A 27979-nucleotide genomic window follows, 5' to 3' on the forward strand; every position below is an offset into this window, starting at 1 on the left:
GTTTCCTATCCTCAGTGCAGTGGGCAGCTGGGAGGTGTTCTTATTCTCCATGGACTTTACAGTGTCCCAGAACTTTGAGTTTGTGTTGCAGGAAGCAAATTTCTGCTTGAAAAAGCTAGCCTTGGCTTTTCTAACTGCATGTGTATATTGGTTTCTAGCTTCCCTGAAAAGCTGCATATCACGGGGGCTGTTCGATGCTAATGCAGAACGCCATAGGATGTTTTTGTGTTGGTTAAGGGAAGTCAGGTCTGGCGAGAACCAAGGGCTATGGTTCTGTTCCTGGTTCTAAATTTCTTGAATGGGGCATGCTTATTTAAGATGGTTAGGAAGCCATTTTTTAAAATAACCAGGCATCCTCTACTGACGGGATGAGATCAATATCCTTCCAGGATACCCCGGCCAGGTCGATTAGAAAGGCCTGCTCACTGAAGTGTTTCAGGGAGCGTTTGTCAGTGATAAGTGGAGGTCGTTTGACCGCTGACCCATTACGGATGCAGGCAATGAGGCAGTGATCTTGGTTGAAGACAGCAGAGGTGTATTTAGAGCGCAAGTTGGTTAGGATGATATCTATTAGGGTGCCTGTGTTTACGGCTTTGGGGAGGTACCTGGTAGGTTCATTGATAATTTGTGTGAGATTGAGGGCATCAAGCTTAGATTGTAGGATGGCTGGGGTGTTAAGCATGTTCAAGTTTAGGTCGCCTAGCAGCACTAGCTCTGAAGATAGATGGGGGGCAATCAGTTCACATATGGTGTCCAGAGCACAGCTGGGGGCAGAGGGTGGTCTATAGCAGGCGGCAACGGTGAGAGACTTGTTTTTAGAGAGGTGGATTTTTAAAAGTAGAAGTTCAAATTGTTTGGGTACAGACCTGGATAGTAGGAAAGAACTCTGCAGGCTATCTTTGCAATAGATTGCAACACCGCCCCCTTTGGCAGTTCTATCTTGTCTGAAAATGTGGGATGAACATTTCAGAATTTTTTTGGTCTTCCTAAGACAGGATTCAGACACAGCTAGAACATCCGGATGGGCAGAGTGTGCTAAAGCAGTGAATAAAACAAACTTAGGGAGGAGGCTTCTAATGTTAACATGCATGAAACCAAGGCTATTACGGTTATAGAAGTCATCAAAAGAGAGCACCTGGGGAATAGTATTGGAGCTAGGCACTGCAGGGCCTGGATTCACCTCTACATCACCAGAGGAAAAGAGGAGTAGGATAAGGGTACGGCTAAAAGCAATGAGAATTGGTCGTCTAGAACGTCTGGAACAGAGAGTATAAGGAGGTTTCTGGGGGTGATTAAATAGCTTCAAGGTATAATGTACAAAGGTATGATAGGATGTGAATACAGTGAAGGTTAACCTAGGTATTGAGTGATGAGAGAGATATTGTCTCTAGAAACATCATTGAAACCACCATCGCATGTGTGGGTGGTGGAACTAATAGGTTGGATAAGGTATAGTGAGCAAGACTAGAGGCTCTACAGTGAAATTAGCCAATAAACACTAATCAGATCAGCAATGGACAAGGCATATTGACATTGAGAGGCATGCTTAGTCGAGTGATCATAAGGGTCCAGTGAGTAGTGAGGTTGGTTGGGGTCACAGCGATTCAGACAGCTAGCCGGGCCATCGGTAGCAAGCTAGCATAGGATGGAGGTCTGTTTTTAGCCACCTCGTGCATTTCCGTCGGTAGGATTAGTGGGGTTCCGTGTGGTAGAGGGGATCAATCCAATTCGCAAAAAAATATATGGTTATAGAGGCCCAAGAAAAAAGAATGTCCGATAGATCTATTCAGATAGCAGCCGATAAGACAGCTAACGATTAGCGGGCCGCAGATGGGCGTTCAGGTAACGCCGCGACGGAGGAGCCAGCTGGAAATGTGACATGCCTGCTATAATCGCTTTCGTAAACCCTTCATAGGGGACAGGCTTACCAAGTGCACAAAGGAGCGTGGACACAGAACATATTCTACCCTGCTGCACCCCCTCCATCTTTGGCATAGCTACACTGGAACAGATTGCATAGCTACACTCACCTGGAACAGATTGGAATAACAACCAACTACAATTAAATCTAAATTTTAACGCAGGCAATCTTATTTCAGTCTGTGTGAGCAGACATACCAGGGGGATATTCGGGTATTCAGACATGCCGTGGAACATCACCGGACAGTCAGAAATATTAAGTGTAGATCAGACTCTATATCAGTAGCATATAGATTCAGGTCTTCCATATTCATTCATCTCGATATGTACTGTTCAAAGACCATGTGAAGATGGCCAGCTCATCGAATCAGTCATACTAAGCTGCTGGTGATGAGAGCTATGGTCATCACTCACTACTGATGGAAGGGATGCCAGTGGGCTCAGTGCGCACGCACACAAATGTCCATGTTCAGGCCTTGAACGTGCTCACACAGAAGTTGCTCTCCCTCAAACAACCTTAGGCCCAAACAAGCACTTATTGTAAAAAAGGTGCATATCCTACTGTACAACGGCTGTTCATATTTAAACACTCACATCCATCCCACAGAAAACAGGAGAGCATCTCTGTAAATTATTAACATTTATTTGAGTGTACAATTTAATAGTCCATTATTCTTCCAACCTAATTTCTGAAGGTTTGATGTCCATATATCTTGGTTCCTGAACGCAGTTTCACTCATCGTGAAAACAGACAGAGCGATACTGTAAAGAACAGCATTGGTTCCCTTCCAAGGAGAAAGCAGTAGATGTGTTAGTGTAGTTCACTGGTTCTGAGGGACAGTTTGTTAGTGAAACAGATCATCATGGGACACTCAGCTGCAAAATCAGATGTCATATTAGGTTGACAAACTAATTCATCCTCAAGCTTTGCATCTGCACCGACCTGATTCAAACAAATAAACTGTAAGAGACTGATTGCTACTATAAAAAAAAAAAAAAAACATTGTTTGTGATAACCGTTTGTAATCAATAATGTATTGTAACTATGATGAAAAACCAAAAAACAGAGAAGACAGCTGTGTGTGTGTACTACTGCAGTGTACGGGTTGAGAGTGTAGGATAATTGAAGTGATAGCCTTTCAAGCATAACGTTGCAGAGACAGCCATGATACTGCTCCGTATTCACCTACTGAGCCTCTTTCAATTCGTGCAAACATACAAACTGAGTAGATTTACCGTCGACAGCAAAATGGGGCTAAATATTCCAACATAGCTGATTTCATAAGAAAATAAGAGTGCTAAACTAGGATTTTTTTAATAAGTAAAAATAAAGTAAGAGAAGGGTATGAAAATAGTGTTCTCGATTTTTAACAACTAAATTATTAACGGCTCTGACAGTTTGTTCATTTGTTCTCTCCAGTCACTGACTGACCTCTTAGATCAAGAGAAACTTGACGTAAAAAGTTTAAATCCAGGAGAGAGAGAGAAGAAAACTTTACAGAAAGATAACATGACAAACCTTTACAGATTAAATGAGGTATTGCACAGAATAATCTATAAAAAAAAAAAAAAGGCAACAAAAATATACAGCAAATTGATAAAACATTTACATTATAATTTGAATAAGATTTAGAAAGACAATTTAGGAACAATGTAGTGTTGTCATAATCATCCGCGAGGGGGAGGATCACTAGTCATCCCACTCATCATCATCCTCAAAATCCTCTTCCTCGTCATCATCATCATCATCATCTAGGGATGAGAAAGACACAAACACATACAAAACACATTGGTATGAATATAAAAGCAACCTCTTATCTCGTGTGTGTGTGTGTGTGTGTGTACCTGAGGAGTGGATGGCTTTGCTCCTCTTCTGCATCACCTCCATCAGAGCGCCTACGATGCCGGCTGAAGGGGTGGCGGGTCCTCCTGACCCTGGTTCGTCAGTCACCTGGAACACACACAGGAATACACACCAGTGAACACTCTCCAGTATAGGGGACTGTGCGTCTAGTATCTCTAGAGGATAGGGGGAAGTGTGAAGGGCTAGCCTTAAAGGCGCTGCATGGTCAAGCCAACGTCTGCATTGGCCGTACAGCAGTTGCTGCGATACGGCCTCTGTAGAAGCCAGTGCATTCACACTGCTTGTGCTTCGCGGAGCAAAGCTGTTGTGAAGGAAGTTGTCAATCAGGTCAATGCGGAACAATACGGAGCCCTCTGCATTGTTACAAAATTTGGGAGGTGCACGGCGATGCGGTTTGGAGCTCGATTTGGCCTCTACAAGACTCGAGGCTCCACAATTGCGTCGCACCCTCAGTACGGAGCCTCCGGATAGCAATGCCAGAGCAATCATAAAATTGGGTTTTAGGGGTTGAGGTAGGAGCCAGGGTATAAGGACCAGGGGCATAGAGGTTAGGGCAGGGTTCTTCAACCAGGTTTGGCCTATGGACAAGTTTTTTCTGAGCCAGTAGTCGGCAGGCCAGAACATAACTAGTACATAATACTAACACCAGTTAATTGGCCTACACTACAATTTGAGCAACATTAACACATCTGATTAGTACATAATACATTCAGTGACAAAATAATCATTTAGATCGGATTACACTCATAAAAATCACCATGTCTCTATTAATGATTTTTGTCGTCTATTTCTCTGTGCATTGATTGGTGAGGAAAAAAACACATCTACGTAGTCTACAGTATTTTTTTTAACATCAACATTTGTTCAGAACAATTAGCATGATCGCAAAAACTATCAAAGCTGGATAATGAAAATATACGTTTCAGGCTAGAATGTACAGAGATATAGGGTCATCTTTCTAGCTTTTCCCCAATGTCAAGCCAGTGGGTCTTATCTGCAATGAAAATGTCACTGTTTGCAAAAAATGTAATCTCAGACATTATGAATCTAAGCATAGCACTTTCAAAGTGGCCTTCCCGCCCCAGACAGAGGCCCGACGCAGAAACACTAAAGCGTTAACTGGGTAGCATTCTCAGAGGAACACAGCACAATAAAGAAACTCACATTTTATGTGCCAACAATGTGTGGCTGGACATACACCTGCGAGTCCTCATTTTCCTCTATGAACGCGGTATAGACTCACGCCAGGAACCGGCTTTCACATAAGTCGATTGAGGACCGCCTGCGCATCACAATCGCATCCATCTCACCCGACATCCACAAGATCGTGTCCCAGGGCAAATGCAACTTTTCCTACTGATTAAACAACTTAGTGGCCTATATGACTGGATTTAATAAATACTAACATTGTGAGTGCTTATTCAGGGATATTTAGGTAAAGCTGACAGTATTTTCTAATTGTTCTGTCATTACAGGAGCAGGCTACCCCTATACCGACATTCAGACACGTCGCCTTTTTTTCTAGAAATTATTGTCTTATGTGGGACGCTTCATTTTTGGACAGTTGCAATTGTAAGTAGGCCTAATTTTAAAAATCCCACTTCTATTTTTCTTGTGAAAAGGCTGTTGAGTCTCAGCCTACCACAGCCAGTCAAGTTATTTTATGTAGGCCTCGGCTCTTAATAAGAAATAGACTCCAATTAAACCCGCTTGTTGTTTGTAAAGTCAAATTAAAATGAAGATCATTGTTGAAATGAATTGCTCGACTGGTGTAGTTTTTCTCCATCTGTTGCTGTGCAACACTTGCATAACAAGTTAGCTATATTTCCAGCACCAGGCGCTGTTCATCTCCTATTGATTGCACTGCGGTTGCAGTTTAACATTTCAGCACCACAAAATAGTCCACTGCATGCTTTATTATTATTTGAATGTCTCCTGCATTCTCTCTCCCCATGAATGAAGTTAAAATGTAACTTTTGCATTATTTAGTTAACTGCCTTCTTGGGACATTGCATTTGGGAGTTTTTGCATCTCGGGTCTGACATTTTTATTTTTAAATGAAACAAATATTCCTAATTAAATTGGGGGGCTTTGGGGTGACAAATAATTTTGCTGACGGGACAGATTTGGCCCGCGGACTGGCAGTTGGGGAAAAATGGGTTAGGGAGTAATGTATAAGGAGGTAATGTCCACTCACAGCCTTTAGCTGTTTGCCCTGTCGTATCTGTTCGAGGAGACCGTCTCGGCTGGTGTTGGTGGAAACGGGCTCCACCTTCTTCAGCGGAGCCCCCTCCCTGATCTGGCTCAACAGGGCTGAGGGCTTACCAGCACCTACACCCCCTCCATCAGCTTCCGGAAGCATGGGTGGGGGAGGAGGGCCGGGAGGCGGCGGGGGAGGAGGAGGAGGAGGTGCTCCGGAACCAATACCTGCTGAGGTGAAGGAGGGAGGTGGGGGAGGAGGTGGGGCATGGGGAGCCAGGGGAGGAGGGGGCAGAAGGCCTCTAGTTGGGGGTGGGGGTGGAGCTCCCATGCCTGTTCTAGAGGGGGGAGGAGGTGGTGGTGCTGAGGTGGGCGCTCTGGAGGGGGGTGGAGGGGGAGGTGCGCCCCTGCCCCTGACCGGTGGGGGCGGGGGTGGGGGGCTGGAGGTCTGGTGTGGGGGAGGGGGTGGGGGTCCGCCTCTGGAAGGAGGGGGTGGAGGGGCTGGACCAGAAAGAGAAATCATTTTAGCATGGCATCTACTATTGTACACACTTCACAACATGCTTTAGATTCTAGAAGAACCTCAGAGGAAAGGCAGCAAATAAATACAGCTCAATTGCTGCTATGACACCATGCAGTAATGACTGTAGCCACTAGGGACAGCTATGCTTCAAGTAATTATTCTCAACTAACCCAGAAACTCAGACAAAAGCTTTGTGGTGGGATAAAAGAGTATAGCATTGACTAACATGTGATTCTACAGTCAAGAAAAGGAAAATGTCTCTTCAGCACACTGCAATCGGACTCCTGGTCTGGCCTGTCAAGGTCCATACATGTTAGATCATGCCCAGGGGCACACAGCTCTGGGCTCATATCCACAAAGCATCTGCGAGTAAAAGTGCTGATCAAGGATCTTTCCATAAAATTGATTCATTATGATCTTTAAGACAAAACAGAGCCTTGATCAGCATTCTCACTCAGATGCTTTGTGGATACAGACCTTGGTCTTCAAAGGCCTCAGTCCTGAGGAACTTGAGGGCCTGAGGAGTTGTGCACCCCTGTGATAGACCAGGGATTCCCAAACTCGGTCCTGGGGCCCCCCCGTGTGCACCTTTTCGGTTCTTGCCCTAGCACTACACAGCTTGATGAGTTGGTGATTTGAATCAGCTGTGTAGTGCTAGGGCAACAAACAAAAAAAATAGGTGCACCAAGGAATGAGTTTGGGGAAACTCTGTGTTAGACTATTTTGTCCTACAGAGGTCAGAGTTAGTCTATCAGACAGCTCCCAATCAGACTAATGCCACAGCAGCACCATGCAGAGATAAACCAACCTACCACACCACCTTGGAGGTGGAGGACCTGAGGAACACACACTGAACATTAGACTCTAGAGCACTAAACAATCTATATGGACACTACATAGGCTACAAGAAAACTTGTTTTTGTAAGTCACCGTGACCAACTATCAATACTCTTCTGACAAACAAACAACCCAAAGCCCTTAGTTCCCACACACACACACACACACACACACCTTGTCTGCGGAGCTCTATCTTGATTGCCTCCACTCCTCCCTTCTTCTCGATGAAGTCATAGATGACCTTGGAAGTCTCCTTGTCCTTCAGCTGGGCCTCAGAGATGCCGCACATGTCAAACAGGTTCTTTAGCTCCGGGTCCAGGTTGTTCACCTGGAGGAGAGAAGAGAACACTGGATTACAGGAAATAGAACCATGCCGAGTTAGAACTCCTATCAGTTAGGACTTCACTCAGTTTGAACCTCAATGAGTTAGAACTAGGGATGCACGAGAAACAGATTTGACAAAAATACAATCATTTAATAAAAAAAATCAAATTGTTAAGCATATCGGAATTGGCAGATATTCGCTAAAAATGCCAACATCGGCTCGATGTATAGTTTAACGCCGACGTGCATACCTGTATAACGTAGGTAGATGACGTGCATACCTGTATAACGTAGGTAGATGACGTAATGACACCACGAAAAATACAGCGCTACACGTGCAACGCAGCATTACTAACCTGGCCCACAATGTCTGCTGTGTGGATCTATTTAAGTTTCAAAGGAAGATAACAAAAAGGCCATAGGCAACATTTGTGCTGCTATTATTTATTATATTATTTCCAGAGGGGAAAAGTGAAATCTTTCAATACCACAAACCTAATTACTCATTTGAAAGTCCATCACCACCAGACGTTCAGTGACTACTAAGTGCACAACTAAACAAGTTCAAGAAAATCTCAGCGAGAGACTCAAAAGGCGAAATTCAATAAGGATAGAATTCATTGCCCTTGGCAATCAACCGTTCTCTGTTGTGGACAATGTTGGCTTTCGCCGACTGGTCGAGCACCTCGAGCACCGGTACACACTACAAGTAGGCGCTATTTTTCAGATGTAGCCCTACCGGAGTTACACAGAAACGTTGAAAACGCACATCCACAACCTACTTGCTATGGGCGTCACTGATATTAACTTCACAACTGACATTTGGACCAGCGACGTCAGCCCCATGAGCATGTGGAGTCTGACAGCACAGTGGGTCGACGAGGATTTCGTACTGAGGAAAGGACAGACAGAGCTGAAACTTCACTGCTCGACATGTACAATGAAATCCTGGTTGAGAATGAAACGACTGAACAACAAAAGAGCACAGCAAGTAAGTGAAAGAAATGGGTTTTGATTATGTTTCACTGGTAATGTGAACAAATGCGTAAATGTCAACAAAATAACATTTTGGTCAGTGTGTGCATTTCAACTATTTTAGTGTACTGGAATGCTTAAAAGGCTGATAAAACTTTAAACTATCCGTTATCGGGATCGGGTTTCTTGGCAAGGGAAGTATTGGATATCGGTCAAAAATGGCATCTGTGCATCCCTAGGTAAAACCTCACTGGGATAAAACATTACTCCGTTAGAACCACATTATGTCAGAGCTGGCGGTCTCATGTTCTGAGATAAACTGTTCTGATGTTGGCACCCCTGTTGTAAAACAGCACCTGCATCACCACCTGGTGGCTGAGGGGAACTGTGCCAGGTTGGCACTGCCCGTTGGCCAACCGGTGGAGTGGATTGAAGGCTGTGAGATTATATTCCCACAGAACTAGATTACACAGGTTTATATCATATCTACTTTAAACCACTACTCTAGCTCTCTGGGCAGAGACACAAACAGCTTAGTAAGTTTGTTTACCTCTATGTAATTCAGGTTGTCTTCTTTATGTAATGAATTGCAGCTGTAAATAAATAAAATCTTGCAGGGTTCTTTCCTGTTTCTGTCGAAACATGTTAAAACATCCTCTCTCATCTCTCGCTCTCCACTTAAGTCCTTGAAAGTATTAAAGCTCAGAAACGTAAAATCATTGAAATCTTATTTTTAGAAATTTCAACAAATCCTCCGGTTCCCGTCTGCTCTGTTCGATGTGCATGTAGAACACCACGCAATAATTACTTATCCTTTTTTTGGAAATGAATGGATGGATTATGCAGAAACAGGTTTATAATGTGAAATCTCCTTGTGTAACACTGGGCTGGCAGTGACATCTGCAGTGGGCAGAGATGGAGATGCGTCATAATATTTCATATTTAGTTCTGAGGAGAATCATGTCTGATGAACACTACCTCAGAAATAAGGTAAGGGGGATGAAAACGCAACAACCCCCCCCACTCTCTTTCCTTCCCTCCCCTCTTTCTCCCAGTAATACACATCCTCAGAGAGAAACCATCCCACTGTCCATGTCCAGGCCTATTGGTTTGAGTTAGAAAGAAAGGCATTTCACCGTCCTTGTTCATGTGACATTAAAACATCCCATACGTTATAAGACAGAGGCTAGGTAGACCACCGCGTGAGAAGAGGCAGATCACAGGTCAGATAGGATCTTCCCATACCATTAGAAGTAGGGGATGAGTCTACTAGCCAGAGGCTACAGTATAGACAACAATATCTCTTCCTCAGTCAGAACCCAGTCAGTCAGTCAGTCAGTCATACTCACATCGAAGCCTGTGTTGGGGTCCCAGCCGACATGGCCAACGTGCCTAGAAGGAAACACATGATCAGAGAGAGAGAGAGAGAGAGAGAGAGAGAGAGAGAGAGAGAGGAGTAGAGCCTGAGGGAATGATCCAATCAGTATATAGTAGGTAGCCTAACCCTACACTCAGGGGATGAGAGGACACACAGAGGAAGTGTAAACTAACTAGAAAAGGTAACTCCAAGCAAACGTTCGCTAAGAGCAGCCGTTTACCTGGTTAAACAAAGGTGAGCCATGTGTTGGCAGAAATGTATGTCCAAGTCAAGACACGGCACATGCCACACTGGTAGCCTATTCGCAGGTGCTTTTTCAAAGCCTATGACAGATACACCAGCGTGTCATTTACTCAATATTAGGAGTTGAGAAAAATCTATAGAAAAAAGATACTTCTAATTCAAAATGTGTTTATTCTGTTCTTGCTAGCGATATTCATAAAATAAATATCCACACAAAAAAACTATGATATATACAGTACCAGTCAAAAGTTTGGATACCTACTCGCTCAAGGGTTTTTCTTTAATTTGTTCTATTTTCTACATTGTAGAATAACAGTGAAGACGTCAAAACTATGAAACAACACATATGGAATCATGTAAAAAACAAGTGTAAAAAAAAACAAAAAAAACATCTAAATATTTTATATTTGAGATTCTTCAAAGTTTGCCTTGATGACAACTTTGCACACTCTTGGCATTCTCTCAACCAGCTTCATAAGGATAATCACTTGGAATGCATTTCAATTAACAGGTGTGCCTTCAAAAAAAGTACATTTTTGGAATGTCTTTCCTTCTTAATGTGTTTGAGCCAATCAGTTGTGTTGTGACAAGGTGGGGGTGGTATACAGAAGATGGCCCTATTTGGTAAAAGACCAAGTCCATAATACGGCAAGAAGAGGTGAAATAAGCAAAGAGAAACAGTCCATTCCTTTAAGACATGAAGGTCAGTCAATACGGAATATTTCAAGAACTTAATGTTTCTTCAAGTGCAGTCACAAAAAACATTAAGCACTATGACTTAACTGTCTCATGAGGACCGCCAAAGAAAAGGAAAACCCAGAGTTACCTCTGCTGCAGAGGATAAGTTCATTAGATCTCAGATTGCAGCCCAAATAAATGCTTCAGAGTTCAAGTAACAGACATCTCAACATCAACTGTTCAGAGGAGACTGCGCAAATCAGGCCTTCATGGTTGAATTGCTGCAAAGAAACCACTACTAAAGGACACCAATAAGAGACTTGCGTGGGCCAAGAAACACGAGCAACGGACACCCAAACTCAACCCAATTGAGATGGTTTGGTAATGGGTTAGACCACAGAGAGAAGGAAAAGCAGCCAACAAGTGCTCAGCATTTGTGGGAACTCCTTCAAGACTGTTGGAAAAGCATTCCTCATGAAGCTGGTTGGGAGATTGCCAAGAGTGTGCAAAGCTGTCATCAAGGCAAAGGGTGGCTACTTTGAAGAATCTCATATATATTTTGATTTGTTTAACACTTTTTTGGTTACTACATGACTCCATGTATGTTATTTCATAGTTTTGATGTCTTTACTATTATTCTACAATGTAGAAAACAGTAAAAAGAAAAACCCTTGAGATGAGTTTATTTATTTTATTTTTACAAGGACAGTGCACATTAATCAACGTTTCATTAAAAGTGCCGGTTTTAGCCAGCCGGCTAATTTTCACCCGCAGTCCCTGGGCAGGTTATAATGAGTAGGTGTCCAAACATTTGACTGCTACTGTATAAATGCATTTATTTTTGCGGATCCCCTGCAATACCTGGGTGCGGACCCCTGGTTAAATACCCCTGCTTTACACTACTTCAGTAACCCAGTACCATAGTATTGACTACCAGTGTCCAATTCCTAAAAACACAGGACAGATTATCCTCACATCCATCAATCATGCCAGATACATATTAGATGTGATTAGAAATATGTCCAGGATTAAAAAGTCCCATCAACTCTTAGCCTGCACATTAACACATTGCAGTATGGCTAGAGGTACTCCTCTATACATTAGCTGTGCAATACCCCCCAGTTGACCCAAATGGGCCACATCCTAACTTGACATCACAGTGAGTAACTAGAAGTGCCAAATATTTAATCTCATGATGGACTCAACCCACACTGCGGGCTTGTGAAAGACCCTTACTTCTCAGATGTCACAAATAAGAGCGGAATTAAAAACACACAACTAAAACAGAATAGAACAGAACGGAAAGGAATAAATTGGAAAGAATACTTACTGGAAGTTGCTGGGCGTTCCGATGTCCGCCTTGGTCAGCTTCTTGCCCTTCTTTCCCTTCACCTTCTTCTCCTTCTTGTTGTTGTTGTTGACGCTGCTGCTCACCATGTTGAGCTGAGAGTTGTGGCTGTGGAACCGTGACATACTGCTGATCTCTGGATTCTTGATGTCCACCGTGGCCATGGGCAGGGCAGGGCCTAAGGAGGAACAGAAGAGTCAGAACTACAGTACCCACAATGCTACAGTCCGGGAGAGTCTAGGTCTGGGGGAGAGAGACCCGAGTGTCAGAACTAGGTAGTTTAACATACCGATTACAAAAGACTTTTGATGTACATTTCATTAATGAGGCCTACTTCCATCATTGACACGTCCTCCAACAATTAGTTCAATGAGAGGGCACACAGGGTGAGACAGGTGCCTTTAAACACCTGGAGAGTTTAGCCAACATCACAACACACTACCTGCTACTGTGATCAAATTACAATCTCAGTAAGCACTCCTCGTGCAAAACCATCTCCTCTCTAAAGCCTCCCAGTAGGCTTAGGGCAGTCAGAGAGCTGTCTGCTGGTGGGACCACAGGGATAGACCAACGCACAGCAAACAAGAAAAACAAAGCCACCACTACAACACTGCCTGGATGAGATTCGTGTGGAATCCTCACACTGAATACTATTTGCCACTACCTGTGGCTCACACGTCCTGTGACACCCACATAGTGGTCAATCCAAACTGAATTATATGGACATGACTGTCCTGACTCCCTAGCCACCTACCTCTGTGGCTGGAGTCCCCACGGGGGCTCTTTCTGATTGAGGGTGAGACTGAGGGACTACAGTCACATGGAGTTCCGTCCCCCTTCCTCCACCCTCTGTCCCCCTTACACTCTCTGGCCGCTGCCATGTTGACGTCCAGCAGCATCTTACCCACAACGCCACAAGCGTGGTCCCTGTGGCGTAGCGAGAGGCGGGTAGCGAGGTCCGAGGGGGGCGCATATAGTTCCTCCTGGGGAAGGATCAGGCAGTGGAGGGTGGAGAGACACCCTCCCGGAAGCATCGCCCCTCCTCCTCCCCCCTCAGATAGGTCCTCAGAGGGAGAGGACAAGAAGGTGGTACAGAACATCATCTCAGAGCAATGGCAGAAGCATGGGGGGGGGGGGGGGGGGGGGGGGGTGGCAAGACTACGTGGTGCTTAGTCCTGGGCTATAGCTCAGAGAGCCACTGATCCAAAGATCTACAGAATCAGAGACATCCCGAGCTATAGAACTAGAGAACCAACTCCAGGCGTTTCCAAAAACAGATCCAGAGAACCAGGTGGAGGAGCAACCAGAGAGAACAGGCAGAGCCAGGCAGACTAAGACCAAGGCAGACTAAGTTGTCAGACCCTCCGGCTGAGTGAGGTGGATAGGGGTTGGGCAAATGCCACAGCTACAGCTGGCCCCGCCTCCAAACAGAGTGCCCTCTCCTCACCCTCGCAACAGGGAGCACTGCCAGGTCCCAGCTCTACGAGCCAGACTCTTTCCCATACTCTCTCACCCCCTCCCTTCTGCCTTCCTCCCCTCTCCACCAGCGTGCCAAACCACACCCCCAACTCCAGCCCACCTCTAATCCCAGCAAATCACAGTGCTGCTGGATTTTACATAACCATTAATGCCCACTGCTAATCCACCATAATCCCTGAGATTCTCTTAAACATGATGAATCTACATCAGAGAGAGAGAGAGAGAGAGAGGCTGGCTGGCTGGGAGACGGGACTCAGAGACAGCATGGAGAAAGAAGGAGAGATAGTGAGAAAAAGAGAGCGATAAGGCAACAGAAACTAACATTCTGGGTGAACGCGGTTAATTCCTATCTGCAGGGTCATTCTCACCTGTCATTATTGCAGACACTGAGACACCACACACAAACCGTTGTATGGCCACAGGCAGAACACACCATGCCTGCTCGGCCAGAATGTTGTCTGTATGGGCACAGCCCAAGCCATGCCAGTCTGATCAAACTTCATAGGACAGGTCTGGGCCATGCCATGTAAAAACATCACTCTCAGAAATCTGTTTATCCAAATGGCAAAAATGTCACCAATTCAGGCCCCCCCCCCCCTCACAACAACTCCTTCCATTCCGTGGCCAGTGCTGTGAGTGGACTGGGGTAGTGTGAGAGTTGTGAAGTAACTAACATTAGCAGCTGAATTAAATCCTCTTAGCCTGATTAAGCAGACCAGGAGTTGATTGGGGTGGCACGTTCTGCCCCCCCCAGTAAGACCAGTACAACACTATGGGGAGCCAGGCACAGAGCAAACTAGCTTTGAAGTCCAATAGAATGCACCCGTTGATAAGCGATTCCAAGGAGTGCTATGAAAAGTGTGACACTAATGTCTCACCACAGCAAATCAACTTGACCAGTTCTCGAGAGCATCTCTGAAAGAGCTTTTGACTGTTATAGTATCTGTAGAGTAAGGAAAGCTCTGGTACTAAATGACAAATTCAAGAAAAATGCCAATGAACTGTATCACCCCCAGCGTGTCTGGGTACTGATGAGGAGAATGACGCACCTCTTATACTCTACAAGGTTATATATATATATATACAGTTGAAGTGGGAAGTTTACATACACCTTAGCCAAATACATTTAAACTCAGTTTCACAATTCCTGACATTTAATCCTAGTAAAAAGTCCCTGTTTTAGGTCAGTTAGAATCACCACTTTATTTTAAGAATGTGAAATGCCAGAATAATAGTAGAGAAAAAGATTTATTTCAGCTTTTATTTCTTTCATCACATTCCCAGTGGGTCAAAAGTTGACATACACTTGATTAGTATTTGGTAGCATTGCCTTTAAATTGTTTAACTTGGGTCAAATGTTTTGGATAGCCTTCCACAAGCTTCCCACAATAAGTTGGGTGAATTTTGGCCCATTCCTCCAGACAGAGCTGATGTAACTGAGTCAGGTTTGTAGGCCTCCTTGTTCGCACACGCCTTTTCCAGGTCTGCCCACAAATGTTCTATAGGATTGAGGTCAGGGCTTTGTGATGGCCACTCCACTACCTTGACTTTGTTGTCCTTAAGCCTTTTTGCCACAACTTTAGAAGTATGCTTGGGGTCATTATCCATTTGGAAGACCCATTTGCGTCCAAGCTTTAACTTCCTGACTGATGTGGATATATTGAAGCAACATCAAGACATAATTCTCTTTCCTCATGATGCCATCTATTTTGTGAAGTGCACCAGTCCCTCCTGCAGGAAAGCACCCCCACAACATGATGCTGCCACCCCCGTGCTTCAAGGTTGGGATGGTGTTCTTTGGCTTGCAAGCCTCCCACGTTTTCCTCCAAACATAACGATGGTCATTTTGGCCAAACAGTTCTATTTCATCAGACCAGAGGATATTTCTCCAAAAAGTCTGATATTTGTCCCCATGTGCAGTTGCAAACCGTAGTCTGGCTTTTATGGCGGTTTTGGAGCAGTGGCTTCTTCCTTGCTGAGCGGCCTTTCAGGTTATGTCGATATAGGACTTGTTTTATTGTGGATATAAATACTTTTGTACCGGTTTCCTCCAGCATCTTCACAAGGTCCTTCACTGTTGTTCTGGGATTGATTTGCACATTTCGCAAAAAGTACGTTCATCTCTAGGAGACAGAAGGTGTCTCCTTCCTGAGCGATATGACGGCTGCGTGGTACCATGGTGTTTATACTTGCGTACTATTGTTTGTACAGATGAATGTGGTACCTTCAGGCATTTGGAGGTATGCTCCCAAGGATGAACCAGACTTGTGGAGGTCCATTTCTTTTGATTTTCCCATGATGTCAAGTAAAGAGGCACTGAGTTTGAAGGTAGGCCTTGAAACACATCCACCGGTACACCTCCAATTGACTCAAATGATGTCAATTAGCCAATCAGAAGCTTCTAAAGCCATGACATTTTTTTGAATTTTCAAGTTGTTTAAAGGCACAGTCAACTTAGTGTATGTAAACTTCTGACCCACTGGAATTGTGATACAGTGAATTATAAGTGAAATAATCTGTCTGTAAACAACTGTTAGAAAAATTACTTACATCATGCACCAAGCAAATGTCCTTACCGACTTGCCAAAACTATAGTTTGTTAACAAGATACTTGTGGAGTGGTTGACAAACGAGTTTTAATGACTCCAACCTAAGTGTATGTAAACTTCCGACTTCCAACTGTAGCCTCTTATCTATAGAATGTGGAGGTTGGCTGATTATTCATATGGCCTGGTTTGGAGTGTGTGATGGAGTGTGAGTGGTGTCACAGGAATGGTATTTTAAGATTGAGGGAGGGATCTGCTCAACGTCACTGTAGAACTGGCTTTCTGGAATGTGTATGCAGGATACCTAAGCATGTCCTGTAAAGAGGATTTATGTACATAGAAATTGCTTCTCACCACTGATGCCACAGTCAGATGTACAGTACTTCCATACCCCTTATGGTTAAGATTAAGACTGGGGGGTAGGGTAGGTAATCTGTTAGTTAGGGGCTTGGGAGAGGTGTTCTCTCTGAGACAACCTGCTTTCAGTGGATTATCCAATGGCTTTACACGGGAACCATTCAATCAAAGCCACGTGGGGACGAGTGCGTTTGTTTACGTGCATGTATATTTTAAGTCAAATCATTTCAGGGTTATTTGATTAAAAACTTAGTGATTCGATTTCTGGTTAACATCAAAATGATTTTCCAAAAAAAAAAAAAAGACTCATGAAGGACCTACCATTTCGACCTACCATTTTGACCTACCATTTTGACGTCTTTTTTTCTGTAAAAACAAAATGTATAGAATTAAACTCCTGTATAGTGCTGAGTGTTAGTGAAAGGTAAGGGATTGTATGGAGTTACAGGTGAGTACGGATCAAAGAGGAACTCTTCTGTAAGCAGTGGGGGGGGGGGGGGGGGGGTTAGTTTATAAGCAGCATGGATGCGCGTGTGTGTGTGGGGATTGATTGTCAAGCGTACGTGTGCGAGTTAGTGATTTACCAGAACGATCACAGACTGACTGACAAGACAGAGCTTAAATCTAAAAAGAGGATCATCCATACAGAAACTGCATCGACTCTTGCTGGTTTGGGACAGAGGACAAACAGTCCTGAACTTGTCATTATAGCAAGCTGGTCTCCATGAGCACTTCAAAAAGAGGCACGGAAGAGCACTGTTGCCCCTGGACAATGATCTTAGCTGATCAGGCACATGTTTATGTTAGGATTTAGTAGAGGGTGAAGCTGATTCTAGATCTGCTCCCCTTCTACTGGACCTAAAGCCCTTAACTGTGGGCCAGAGAGAGCGAGAGCTGCCAATTGAACAATCAGGAAGGAGATGGCATAGAAAGAAGGAGAGATCCATATCTCAAAATTGAGAGGATCTGTCCAAACACTAGCAGACCAAGCTACGGTCAAGAGAGGAGAGGAGATGGTTTCAATATCAGAGATCCGAGGTCAGTAGAATCAAAGATGGCATCGGTAGGTAGTAGTCACCAGATTTTCTCTGTCGTCTCCCAAGCAGGTCCTCGACGGCTCCCCGGAAAAGCTTGGCCTCCTCCTCGTTGGCGAAGTTCAGTCCCATCTGGCACGACTACACACACACAGGAAGTGGAATGTCATAAGAACGAACAACACTGCAGGCTTCAAAAGATAGCACACACAGGTTTTTGCCATTAAAAAAAATGACCACATGACATGTGAAAGGACTTGGCTGGAGCAAAGCACATCAAGTACATAGAGAAAGGGATAACTCACGTCTCCTGCGAATGTGAAGAAGTAAGATTTGGGAAAAGTGATCGAGAAGTTGTTGTAGAGCTCCTGCTCTAACATGCTTCTACCCTCCTGTGGCGAGAGAGACAGAGTGTGTGGATGTAATTATTATTATATACATTGGTTTTAATCTATGTTTGGTCACATACATCAGATAGGTGTGGTGAAATGTGTTGTTTTACAGTGTGAACTAAACCCACCTTCATGTCGAACACCCTGATAAAGTAGGATCGTGCTGGGTTGTCTTTGACCAGACAGGCTACACCACAGCACTTCTTGGTCCAGGCTGAGTTCCTGTCTGCTGAGTATACCTGCACCACCGCTGAACATAGCGACTGCAGGAGAGAAAAAGGCACAAGGTGTTAATATAACCAAATGCATTCAACTGAAATGTGTCTTCAGTATTTAACCCAACCCTTATGAATCAGAGAGGTGCGGGGGGGCTGCCATAACCGACATCCACGTCTTCGGAGCCCAGGGAACAGTGGGTTAAATGCCTTGCTCAGGGGAAGAATATATTTTTCCCTTGTCAGCTCGGGGAATCGATCCAGCAACCTTTCAGTTACTGGCCCAACCCCCACAAACAGTAAGTCGCTCTGGATAAGAGTCGCCTAAATTACTAAAATGTCAAATGGATGTAATAGGGATTTAACTGAGACTCACAGACTCTCAGTCTATATTTTACAGTGAAGCAGTGTTGGCCAGGTCTCCCTTTAAAAATATGTATTTGACCTCAATGGAATCAACTTCCTGCTTTAAAAAGGTAGACTCAAGGATGCAAGTATACACAATAACAGGGCAACTTCCTCAACAACTAAGAGGGTTGAAGCGCGAGGCTAAACTTCTCTGCTGTTTTGGTCCTGTAGAGATCACGCTGTAACAGTGTGAAGGGCACCCGTGCATGTGCGCAGATACTCTGACCGCGCAACATTTTGCATCGCGCTCATCTCAATATCTGCTCAGGGCAACCTCATCTCGCCAAGTCGAACTTTAAATAAAAAGGTTAGAAAATAATGTATGTGCAGAAACACTACTACAGAGGTGTGACAGCACTGGCAGAGTTTAGACTACCGCAGCGCAGTTAATTTCTCCGCAGGACTAAAGTCACCCTGTCCTCTTGTGTGCCAGTACTGTCCTCTGTATTGCTTACTGACATCTCAGCAGTCTCCTCACGCAGGACGGTAAAGTAGCCTGTCAGGCTGCCAAAAAAGTGGTGAATATACTCTTGTCATTTACTTATAGTAATGTGAGGACGACAGGAAGGATGGCCTGTCATAACGTGTCTTTATTGTTGGCAGCAGTGTGTGTCTCACCGTAACAGCCTCTACGCCCTTCTCTATAGGACCGAGCTGTCACACCGCTGACTGACTCCGACAGCAGACATGTCAGTAATGCATCTAGACCTAGAAGCTCTAGACCAGGGCAGCCCAACCCTCTTCCTGGAGATCTACTGTCCAACCCTAATTTAGCATATCTGAGTAGAATCAGGTGTGTTAAATTAGGGTTGGACTGAAAACCCACAGGACGGTAGATCTCCAGGAAGAGGGTTGGGCAGCCCTGTACTAGGAGGAGGCGGCCGTCTCAGGGAACAGAGTGGTTACCAAGTGAAGCTGCTGCAGCAATGCAAACAATGTCCGCAGCTCTTTGAAGATAACTTGTCATAAAGATAAAGGGCTAGCTCAAACAGAGCTAACTGGAGAGTTATTGCCAAGTATCTCATGGTCTTAGACGGATGTGGCCAGGCCTTCCTTCCATGCCCATTCATTATGTGTGATCCTGCTGGGTCAGACAGGCCTGCAGCAGAACCCTCTGACTCAGCAGGGCTGGATGTCAGGCTCCACTACACAGACTCAAGATCAGGGCCCGGCTTCCCGATACCGAGAGAACGACGCATCGTAAACCTACAACAGCCGAAAGCCAAAAACACCACACGGCAAGAATGTTCGATAAGTACATCGTTAGACAAATTACAAAGCCCAGTGGTCACCAACCTTCTGAGTCAACATGCATGCCGAGATCTACCGCTCTGATTTTTTACTAACATGACTTAAAAATGTAAGCCTATGCAACATTAACCAATTAAAAACAGTTCTGTAGCAATGAGGTTTGTGCAGTAGGCTATAGGACCAATACATTATCACTGCATATTGGCTTTGCTTGAATTTACCTGCCAGTGCATTGTTGTTCGGGACATTTAAAAAAAATATATATTTCAAAATTTGAGGTAGGCTATATGATCACACTGGTAATACATCCATTGTTGTATTACTTGTGAGGCACATTTGAATAATTTGCTTTTAAACTTTACTGGGCTGGTGGTGCCTGCACCTGGTGGTCAGTCTCATCGGAGAGAGAGAGCAGCAGACTGAGGGTCCGTCTCTCAACATCCCTCCGCTCTCCCTTTCCTCCACTGACAGAAACCAAAAAGGGACACCGTCTTCCAGCCGATGACGAAACTCAAGTCGCACCGCATTATTTCTGCCTTAACCACAAATTCATGTTGTTACTCCTATTAACAGAGAAAGGTGAAATATTCCTTGATATTTAAAAAAGACCCAAGCCGCTAATAACAACGCAAGCCTATATATACACACTTTCCTACTAATTCATTGCTGCTGCACTGCTTGTTGTAGCGCTGAGTGGAAATAGGAAGAACGCGCATTATGGGCTATAAAAGTGTTGACTACAAAGTGTTGACAGTTCTGAGTAAGAACTTAAACATGAACTCACTCATAAAAACAGCAGCTCTTTGCTGTATTCGTTGACAGTCTCTCTCTAGTCACAGCTTTAAACGTTTTGAAATCTCACCGTATCAATTTTGCCGTAGCTTTCTTTTATGCCTGCTAAATTACTGCAGACTCGGTCATCTGAGCAATCGGATTGGCCAGCAATGGCATAGAGCACTTGATTTCCTCTCCAGGCCCACCGGGAAGGCAGAGTTTGTACCTTCAGACACATGAAATGGCAACAGTTTGCCTACCTGGCACGCAGGACAGCTGAATTGGCTGCACCTACCACCAACAGCCCGGGACTAATAAAACATTTGAAAAAAGGAACACAGGTGTTTTTTTTTTTTTCACAAAAATATTTGGCGATTGACTAGAAATGCCTTGGAGATCGTCAAGTGTTTCAGACTGAATTCAAAGTTGACTAAATATATTATTTTTCTCACCCATCTACACACAATACCCCATAATGACAAAATTAATAATTTTGGGTAGACATTTTTGCAAATGTATTACATTTTTTATACAGAAATATCAAGTATTCACACACCTGAGTGGATACTTTGTAGAAGCCCCTTTGGCAGCGTTTACAGCTGTGAGTCTTTCTGGGTAAGTCTCTAAGAGCTTTCCACACCTGGATTGTGCACCATTTGCCCATTATTATTTTCTAAATTCTTCAAGCTCTGTCAAATTAGACAACCATTTTCAGGTCTTGCCATAGATTTTCAAGTATATTTAAGTCATAAACTAACTCGGCCCCTCAGGAACATTCATCGTCTTCTTGGTAAGCAACTAGTGTAGATTTGGCCTTGTGTTTTAGTTATTGTTCTGCTGAAAAGTGAATTAATCTCCCAGCGTCTGGTGGAAAGCAGACAAACAGGTTTTCCTCTAGGATTTTACCGGTGCTTAGCTCTATTCAGTTTCCTAGTCCTTAAATGATTAAAAGCATACCCATAACATGATGCAGCCATCACAATGCTTGAAAGTGGTACTCAGTAATGTATTGGATTTGCCCAAAACATAACACTTTGTATTCTGAACAAAGTTAATTGCTTTGTCGTATTTTTTGCAGTTTTACTTTATTGCCATGTTGCAAACAGGATGCATGTTTTAGAAAATGTTTATTCTGTACAGGCTTCCATCTTTTCACTCTGTCAATTAGGTTGGTATTGTGGAGTAACTACAATGTTGTTCATCCATTCTCAGTTCTCCCATCACAGCCATTAAACTCTAACGGTTTTAAAGTCACCAATGGCCTCATGGTGAAATCCCTAAGCGGTTTCTTTCCTCTCAGGCAACTGAGTTAGGAAGGACGCCGGTATCTTTGTAGTGACTGGTTGTATTGATACACCATCCACAGTGTAATTAATAACTTCACCATGCTCAAGGGGATATTCAAGATCTGCTTTTTATCTATCTACCTTCTTTGCAAGGCACTGGAAACCCTCCCTAGTCTTTGTGGTTAAATCTGTGTATGCAATTCCCTGCTTGACTAAGGGACCTTACAGATAAGTGTATGTTTGGGGTATAGAGATGAGGTAGTCATTCAAAAATCACGTTAAACACTATTACTTCACACAGAGTGAGTCCATTCAACTTATTACGACACTTGTTAAGCAAATGTTTACTCCTGTACTTATTTTGGCTTGCCATAACAACAAGTTGAATACTTACTGACATTTTAAAACATAATTCCACTGACATTATGGGGTATTGTGTGTAGGCCAGTGTAAAAAAAAAAAAAATACATTTAGTCCATTTTAAATTCAGCCTGTAACAAAATGTGGAAAAAGTCAAAGGGTGGGAATACTTTCTGAAGGCACAGAATGTACATAGCATCCTCAGTTACCTCGTACCCCTGCATTCAACTCGGTACTGGTAGTCCCTGTCTCATTGCCATGTTAATTTTACTCACTGTGTATTTATTCCTCATGTCAACATTTTTATTTGATCTTTAACTCTGCATTGTTGGAAAAGGACCCGTAAATAAGCATTTCACTATTAGTCTACACCTGTTGTTTACGAAGCATGTGACAAATACAATTTGCCTGAAAATGTATTTCAATATGACTCAAATATATATATGTACACGTTGCCTATTTACACTATACATCCAGAGTATGTGGACATCCCTTCAAATTAGTGGATTTGGCAATTTTAGGCACACCAATTGCTGATAGGTGTATAAAAATCAAGCACACCGTCATGCAATCTCCATAGACAAACAATGACAGTAGAATGGCCTTACTGAAGAACTCAGTGACATTCAACGTGGCACCATCATAGGATGCCACCTTTCCTACAAGTCAGTTGATCAAATTTCTGCCCTGCTAGAGCCACGCCGGTCAACTGTACATGCTGTTATTGTGAAGTTGCTCCTAAACGTTTCTACAACGGCTCAGCGGCAAAGTGGTAGGCCACACAAGTTTATAGAACGGGACCATCGAGTGCTGAAGCACGCAAAAATCGGCTGTCATTGGTTGCAACACTCACTACAGAGATCCAAACTACCTCTGGAAGCAACGGCCGCACAATAACTTTTCGTCTGGAGTTGAAATGGGTTTCCATGGCCGAGCAGCCGAACAAAAGCTTAAGATCACCATGCGCAATGTCAAGCGTTGGCCAGAGTGATGGAAAGCTCGCCGCCATTGGATTCTGGAGCAGTGGAAACTAATCTGGGTTTGGCGGATGCCAGGAGAACACTACCTGCCCAATGCCAACTGTAAAGTTAAGTGGAGTAGGAATAATGGTCTGGGGCTGCAGGGTAGCCTAGTGGTTAGAGCGTTGGACTAGTAACCAAAAAGTTGCAAGTTCAAATCCCCCAGCTGACAAGGTACAAATCTGTCGTTCTGCCCCTGAACAGGCAGTTAACCCACTGTTCCTAGGCCGTCATTGAAAATAAGAATTTGTTCTTAACCGACTTGTCTAGTTGAAAAAAGGTTTAAAAATATATAAATAAAAAATAAATAAAAGGTTTGGACTAGGCCTACAATTACATTCCAGATATTCTGTGCTTTGCGGCAAAAGTTTGGAGAAGGCCCTGTTACTGTTTCAGCATGACAATGCCCTCATGCACAAAGTGAGGTCCACTCAAAAATGGTTTGTTGAGATTGGTGTGGAAGAATTTGACTGGCCTGCACAGAGCCCTGACCTCAACTCCATCGAACCTTTGGGATGAATTAGAACGCAGACTGCGAGCCAGGCCCAAATCCCCCAACATCCGTGCCCGACCTCACTAATGCACTTGTGGCTGAATGGAAGCAAGTTCCAGCAGCACTGTTCCAACATCTAGCGGAAAGCCTTCCTAGAAGACTGGAGGCTGTTATAGCAGCAAAAAGCAGGATGACAACCACCATATAAATGCTCATGATTTTGGAATGAGATGTTTGATGAGCAAGTGTCCACATACATTACCAAAAGTATATTTTAATGCAGTCATCTCGGGTTACATTTTAAGCTTTTTACGCTTCCCTTGTTTGTAACAATTGCAAATATTTTGGCAACTTTGTAGGCCTGTGTGTAGACAACTTTGTTCGAAAGTTGTTGGTCACAGTCAGAAAGAAACATCTTCGGTGAATAAAGTAAGCAGAAGGGTAAAAAAAAAAAAAAGCTCACAAAACACAAAGCAGTTGGTAAATAACAAGCGCTTTCAAGTGAAACTTTAGTAACAATGGTTTTGGGAAACAGCACAGAGATTTACCGATGCTCCTATGAAGGTTCTAAAGATGAACTTAGCCTTAAAATGTTATTGGAAAACGGGAACCAGGTTCGTCCCCAAGTTCATTAGCCTCCTCGCAGAGGGGTTCAGGCCAATTACCCTGCAGATGAAAGGCAGGCCAGAGCAGAAAGTGGTAAAGCAAGTTCACGAGAACGCCTAGTAGCTAACTACACACAGATGGGTAAGAGCTGTGCAGTGTCTGGGGAACATGAAGCTTTCTAGCCTAGACTACATTTCAAAGAAAGCAATACATGTCCGTGCTCATCTAGCTGGCTGTGCCCACAACGGGACAAAGACAGTGAGGTCACAGAGAGCTGAGCGATTTCATCTATCAGACTCTCGAGCTCTGATCACAAGTGGCAGCCTCAACGAGCCCCACTGGCCACAGGAAGCACCCAGTCCCAGTGACATCATCAAAGCTCGCCATGGCACCACTCACCAGGCTGCTGGTGCTACTACACACTACAGCCAGTAGGACTGTAGAGGGCTCACAGGGAAAACTAACAAACAGGATGTTGAATGTACGGTAAGTGTGCATCATTCAGCCATGTCCTGACAGTATTTCCCATGAGCCTAAAAAGTGGGATTGGGTAGGAATGGCTAGGGTTGGGAAGGACAGAAAGAGAGGGGGGAAAGTCAGAGTGTAGTTGGGAAGGAGTAGAGACTGGAGAGTAGTAGGAAATACAGAGACTGGTGTTGGGAGGCAGAGGCCCAGAGTAGGGGTGGTAAGGGGAGGCCGAAGTGGGGAAAGTGGGAACAGGGAAGAGGTTGGGAAGGAGAGTATGAGGTAAAGATCAAAGGCACATTTTCGCCACTCCAGCACAAAACACTGAAGGAGGTTGACCACTGCACTTCCTGCTGGAGAGGACTGCTGATCAGGCAGTCTCTGTGTCTCTGTCTCACTCACAAAGAATGCAAATTGGATAGCTTCCACCTCTAGCCCGGTGCTGATAGTAAAAAGTGAAGCAGTAGGAATACCAATGAGTTGAATGTCAGTGAAGCCACATCAACACAGGCTGGACCTCTCACATATGTGATTCATCATCTGGCAGGGCCTGCGTTTCAGAGTGTGCTGCTCACTGTTTGTATGTATGAATCACTGAAAGAGAGTGGAGTGACAGAGTGAGAGAGACCGAGATAGAGACACAGAGAGAGGCCCTGAGCTGAAATCCACTGACACAGCTCTGGTTCCAACTAGCCCAACTAACATCCATGGCTCAACAGGCAACAGGTATTAGACATTAGCTTCTGGCTCAGCTAGCATAACTTGCCTTCAACAACTGGAATAAGCCAAAGGTTAAACACAGAAGCAGGGGCTGTTCAGTGTTCAGTTCTCTGTGGAGGAAGAGAAAAGACAGCAGCTTCCTACATTTTCTTCTCTAGCTACACGAGACCATTACATAAAAAGCAATCGCTCACTTCTCACAGATTTTAACAAGAGCGTTTTCATGAGGAGAGCGAGGCAGGAATGTCACTCACGCAATTGCCTGGGCTGTCTCACATGGTGAGTGACATGGCCTGGATGTCTGTGGAATGATGTCATTGGCTGTGTATGCAGGTGTACAACAGGTGCAGAGACACACCTGGGACAGGTATGACTGTGACGGACAGGTAGGAGGCGAGACTCTTCTGGCCCACCACGTGAGAAAGAGGAAGTAAGCGAAGACGACTTCCTACTTTGTGAACATGACAAAAGGTGACATGACTCAAAGCCAGATGATATGGGGAGGTAGCAAAGGGTGTGGTAACGTGGCATGGGATAAGTTACTACCGAGACAAAACTATCAACGCACCTACTCTGGAGAAACTGTAGGCTCAACCCCTGTAGGGAAAGTGTGCGAGCAGTATCGGACTTCACACTGGGTAGAAACCTACCAACTTAGTTTCAAACATTACACAACACAGCCTTGACCCATATCCATGAGGAAATCTGATTAAACCACATTCCTGATGAACTGATTAACTGATTAACAGCCTTAAATGGCATCCAATTGTATCAACCAACCTGGTGTTTACAGGTAGCTCATACCTGCACGTATTGTAAAATAAGGGGGGGGGGGGGGGTGCATTCTCTCTCTGAACTGACCTCGGATGACATTAGCCTACCATCCAAGGTAGATCAAGATGACACACTGGGGTGTAAAAACAGCAAATAGATACTGTATATCTATTTTGTTGACATAAGTCTAGACCTTTACAATGCTATTGTACATTACACCAACTTAAATACCCGAGGTTAAAGGGCGCAATCAATGCACATCACGTTTCAAGAGGACACATTGTTTCTATTGAAATATAATTTCCTGGCCGGGTCAAATTATAACAAAACGCGTTATATAATATAATTTCTCAAGCGGTCACATTAAATAGAGTCCCTGCCCATCAGAGCTAATTTGCTACAGTGATACACTGTAACGCTACATTGGACACATTCTTCACTGATTGCCGCATCTCAAAAACCGAGGAGAGCAATCAACTGAACTGAATTGTGTGATTGCCTATGACAAAGTATTGTGTGGACAACAGAACAATGCATGCCAGACAGATTGTTCAGAACACACAGGCTGTTCTGAACACACAGGCTGCTTCCGAAATCAGCCAAGACATTATGCAACTTCAGTACGAAAAATATTCGTAGTCAGGTTGATGAGTTTAGCAGATCCTAACACTGGCCCAGGTCTAGGCCAACAAAACCGAGCAGCACATTCTTGTTAACAGTGGTTTGGCTCTTCTGGGTTCTATGCAGGTGTGTCAGGGAACACCCGAGGCCTCGGGGCTTGACTGAAACTTTCTACCGCCCAAATGTCACTATGTCCCGGGATATCAAGACTTATTTTTCCCTACCCCTGTTCCACCAATCTAGCCAGTGCCAGTGGCGAGAGTTGTTTTCCTTCGATTGTTATATCAAACATATTGAGGCATCAATTACAGAGGCTTCAATTAATCCTGAAACGGGTAAACATCATTCACGAGCAATTAGTAAAGAAAGTATAACAACTGATAAACTTACGGTGCATTTTCTGCCGAGGTAATTGAAGAGACAGTCGTTCTCTTGTGGGGTTAGCAGTTTGGATGCACTGTTAGCGGGCCGCCGTTGCGGCAGATGGCCACTCATTATTGACAATCAACCAAAAGGTGTGTTATGATTCCGATTCGACGTTGTAAGAAACCCAAATAAACAGTCATTGATCTCCCGTGGCCTGCAACCGGACCCTCACATCGATGCACGTTTGTTCACTTCCCGATAGAAACAGCTTTAGTATGATATTATGTTCGTTAGTCCCAAACACAACGTAAGGTCCTCCTTCAATCCAAATTATGAGAACATTCCTGCAACGTCTTGCATATGGTAGATACTAAACTTTAATCAGAACTCCAGCGCAAGTAGCGGCAGATTTGTGACTCAATCCAACATGGCAGTCTTTGGGAATAAACCAAAAACGTAACAGGGGGAGTGCGCACTTTTGAAATGCACGACTAGATCATTTTGAGAGCATTAAACGGTTATGT

The 27979-nt window shown here is 44.1% G+C and overlaps 1 protein-coding gene across 2 annotated transcripts; it reads right to left on the reverse strand.

Annotated features, from left to right (window-relative positions):
* Positions 1–2543: 2543 nt before the first annotated feature.
* LOC139378687 (actin nucleation-promoting factor WASL-like) lies at positions 2544–27874 on the reverse strand. 2 transcript variants are annotated; one of them, XM_071121099.1, is made up of 11 exons: positions 27480–27874; positions 18226–18360; positions 18011–18097; positions 17750–17846; positions 12272–12467; positions 9992–10034; positions 7518–7671; positions 7319–7342; positions 5982–6484; positions 3766–3871; positions 2544–3672 (listed from the first exon to the last, which is right to left on the reverse strand). In XM_071121099.1, exons 1-11 carry the CDS (start codon positions 27582–27584, stop codon positions 3611–3613), a joined length of 1512 nt encoding a protein of 503 aa, XP_070977200.1. In that variant the 5' UTR covers positions 27585–27874; the 3' UTR covers positions 2544–3610. The 2 variants fall into 2 exon arrangements, with proteins under 2 accessions (XP_070977200.1, XP_070977201.1); XM_071121100.1 differs by lacking the exon at positions 7319–7342 and having other exon boundaries at positions 27480–27858.
* Between the last annotated feature and the right edge of the window lie 105 nt (positions 27875–27979).

The sequence above is a fragment of the Oncorhynchus clarkii genome, chromosome 21, assembly GCF_045791955.1.
Source record: "Oncorhynchus clarkii lewisi isolate Uvic-CL-2024 chromosome 21, UVic_Ocla_1.0, whole genome shotgun sequence".
NCBI classification, from domain to species: domain Eukaryota; kingdom Metazoa; phylum Chordata; class Actinopteri; order Salmoniformes; family Salmonidae; genus Oncorhynchus; species Oncorhynchus clarkii.

What these genes read in the sequence shown, in the direction of transcription:
- LOC139378687 (XM_071121099.1), bottom strand. Translation starts at nt 27,584, where the DNA reads ATGAGTGGCCATCTGCCGCAACGGCGGCCCGCTAACAGTGCATCCAAA. An exon ending in GAGACGACAGAGAAAATCTG is followed by an intron (nt 12,468 to 17,749) that starts GTGACTACTACC and finishes GTTCCTCCTTAG; the next exon opens with GCCCTGCCCTGCCCATGGCC. An exon ending in TCCACCTCCAAGGTGGTGTG is followed by an intron (nt 6,485 to 7,318) that starts GTAGGTTGGTTT and finishes TTTCTGGTCCAG; the next exon opens with CCCCTCCACCCCCTCCTTCC.